The 2,418-nt window shown below is 50.6% G+C and overlaps 1 protein-coding gene across 1 annotated transcript in view; it reads left to right on the top strand.

Moving 5' to 3' along the window:
* The window catches only part of FOXN4 (forkhead box N4), a 14,280-nt gene that overhangs the window by 7,245 nt on the left and 4,617 nt on the right, over positions 1-2,418 (top strand). Inside the window, exon 2 of the mRNA XM_057378115.1 lies at positions 2,283-2,417. Within this exon, the coding sequence (XP_057234098.1) occupies positions 2,283-2,417 (135 nt within the window). The remainder of the gene's footprint in view (positions 1-2,282; position 2,418) is intronic.

Here is a 2,418-nt window from a genome sequence, read left to right as displayed (position 1 = left end):
GAAGGGAAGGGAAGGGAAGGGAAGACCATTAACTTAGAGAAAGAGCTGTCTTGCACACTTATCTAATTACTAAACATTATTGCACCTTCCTATCTGTTTCAAACAGCCCCTCAGCACTGTGATTTCACCTTTCCAGCCCCTCTCCTTGCCCCTATTCGTGTCCCTCAGGTGGACCCTGAGCGGGGCACKCAGCTCCACCTCCTCCTGGGTGCATCCCGGGTGAGGGTGAGGAAGGGGCCGCCGCTATCCGGGAAGGGAAGGGAAGGGATTCCCGGGAATGCCGAGGCGGAGCGCTGGCAGCCGCGTGTGCGGAGCGCTGACCCCTTCGCCCGCCTGACCCCGTTAGTGCCGCCTGGGCCGGGGTGCCAGATGGCGAGGGGGGACGTGTGTTGTGTGTCGCCTGTCACTCGGGCAGATTAATGGGAGGTTTGTAAAAAAAAGGAACCGGCTGTGTGGGGCAAGGGGGGGRTCGGGACAATTAAGCGGGGTCCCCAAAGACAATGGGGCCACGTGCCGCGGGCGTTGGGCGCACAAAGCGCCGGCCGCTCCCCCTCMATGCAAACCAACTGTTGCAAAACGACCCGAGCGCTGCCCGGCTTTTTCAAATCATCCCGTGCCCCTGTTTTCTTCCAATCCAGCCAATCTCCGAGCCGGGAGAGCCGTCACCTGATGGGGCTTTTTATTTTTTTTTTTTTTCCCCTTTTTCTTTTCCTTTTTTTTTTAATGGATTGAAATCCCCAGGCCTCGCAAAATAACGGCGTAACCATGGCAATGCTAATTATTGCCCGATAACTACAGTAGGAGAGAGAGAAAAGCGGTAGGCGGAGAGGGAGATTTGAAGAGGTTTTTTTTTTGTTTTTTTTTTTGGACAGGGTTTTGAGCTTTTGGCTCTTGGTGCCGTGTTGATTTTTTTCCCCTTTTATTCTTTTCAAAATCTTTTTGCAAACAAGCAGCATTCTGCTTTAAAGATCTCCCTGACAGCGGTTCGGGGAGCTGTGATAGGTGTTTCTGGAATTCCTGAATAGCGGAGCTGAAAGCTCCCGGGGCAGGCAGGCGCTGGAGTTTTGCCTTCGTTCTTTTAAGCTGATTTAGAGTCGTGTAAAACATAAAAGATGCTTCAGCGAGAGAMCAGATTTATTTCAGGTTTCTGCAACATCGGCTGGCAGCAAACACGCACCGGCAGCAGACACCAGTTTAACACATCTCTGAGAGCTCTTGGAAGCAAAATCAACTGCAGGCAGCTAAATCGCGTTCATCTGAGAGATAAAAATGTTTTCCTGGAGCTGAAACCCTTCAGGTTTACCCTTGGGTGTCTAATGACAACTTCCTGACATGTCCTAATTGCTGCTTTACTCCTCAAGGTACCAGTGACTCCTGCAGTACTGTTCCACGGAAATTAATTAATTTATATAATTTCATTTGCATGAGTTCCTTTATCGACTTTAGCGGGGAGTTTGGGCTGCACAGGAATTTTTGACGACTGCAAATATATTCCAATATCCCCATTTTGTACCACATGCTCGATCAGAAGCAAAGCAAGACAGGTGATCTGGAGCAGATAAAAGGTGTCAAAAGCTGAGCTTTAAACCCAAAACAGCCTGTCACAGCCGTGCCTGGCAGTGTTGCTAAAGGCAGCCTGGCAGATACGGAGCCTTCAATCCCAAACCTTTCATTCTGATCCTTTACTCTGTCAAAAACTGCCTAAAAATTGGTTTTTGAAGTATCAATAACTGCAGCGTGTCTGAATGGAAGAGAGCAGCAGTTCAGGGTGTGGAGTTCTCTGTGTCTGTCTCTGACAGCTGCTGATCTGTCACCCCTGACAGGATCCAGGGGCTGGGAAAAGCTTTTCCAGATGTTCCAGCAGCAGTTTCCAAGCTCTGGATTTCRGGGTTAATCCAGAATGATCAGGTTCAAATCCTGGCAGGTTTCTCTTCCAGGAGAAGCGTGAATTTCCAAACAAGTGCGGATTTCTGACGGATGTGGAAATAAAGAATCAGTTTGGGTTTGTCCCCAGGCAGTTTCCCTGCTGGGTTCCTGGGCCTTCTGCAAACGCTCCACGAGAGGTTTTATCAACCAAAATATTTCAAACCAGGCAAAGGAACAGAGGAGCAGGTAAAGGGTGTCAATAACCAGCTGTGAAACCACATCTGGATTGGGAAGGGAAATCCCAGCCCAGTGCTTTTCCCACTGACCTGCAGGAGCTTTGGCATCCCAACCACCTCTTTCCAGGGACAGAGCAGCCCCATCCCTGCTCCTTTTTAACCTTCCCTGCTCCTTTCCAGGCTCCTGGCTTCAGAACCGTCCCAGCTGAGCGAGGATGAGCTCCCCGGGGATCTGCAGTCCCTGTCCTGGCTGACATCGGTGGAYGTGCCTCGGCTCCAGCAGATGGCCAGCGGGAGGATGGATTTCAGCCTGGGG

This window comes from Malurus melanocephalus, unplaced genomic scaffold, assembly GCF_030028575.1.
Source record: "Malurus melanocephalus ecotype Western Australia unplaced genomic scaffold, MMel_1.1 scaffold_340, whole genome shotgun sequence".
Classification (NCBI taxonomy): domain Eukaryota; kingdom Metazoa; phylum Chordata; class Aves; order Passeriformes; family Maluridae; genus Malurus; species Malurus melanocephalus.
Note: the sequence above shows the minus strand (reverse complement) of the source record. Positions and strands in the feature narration are given on the sequence as shown.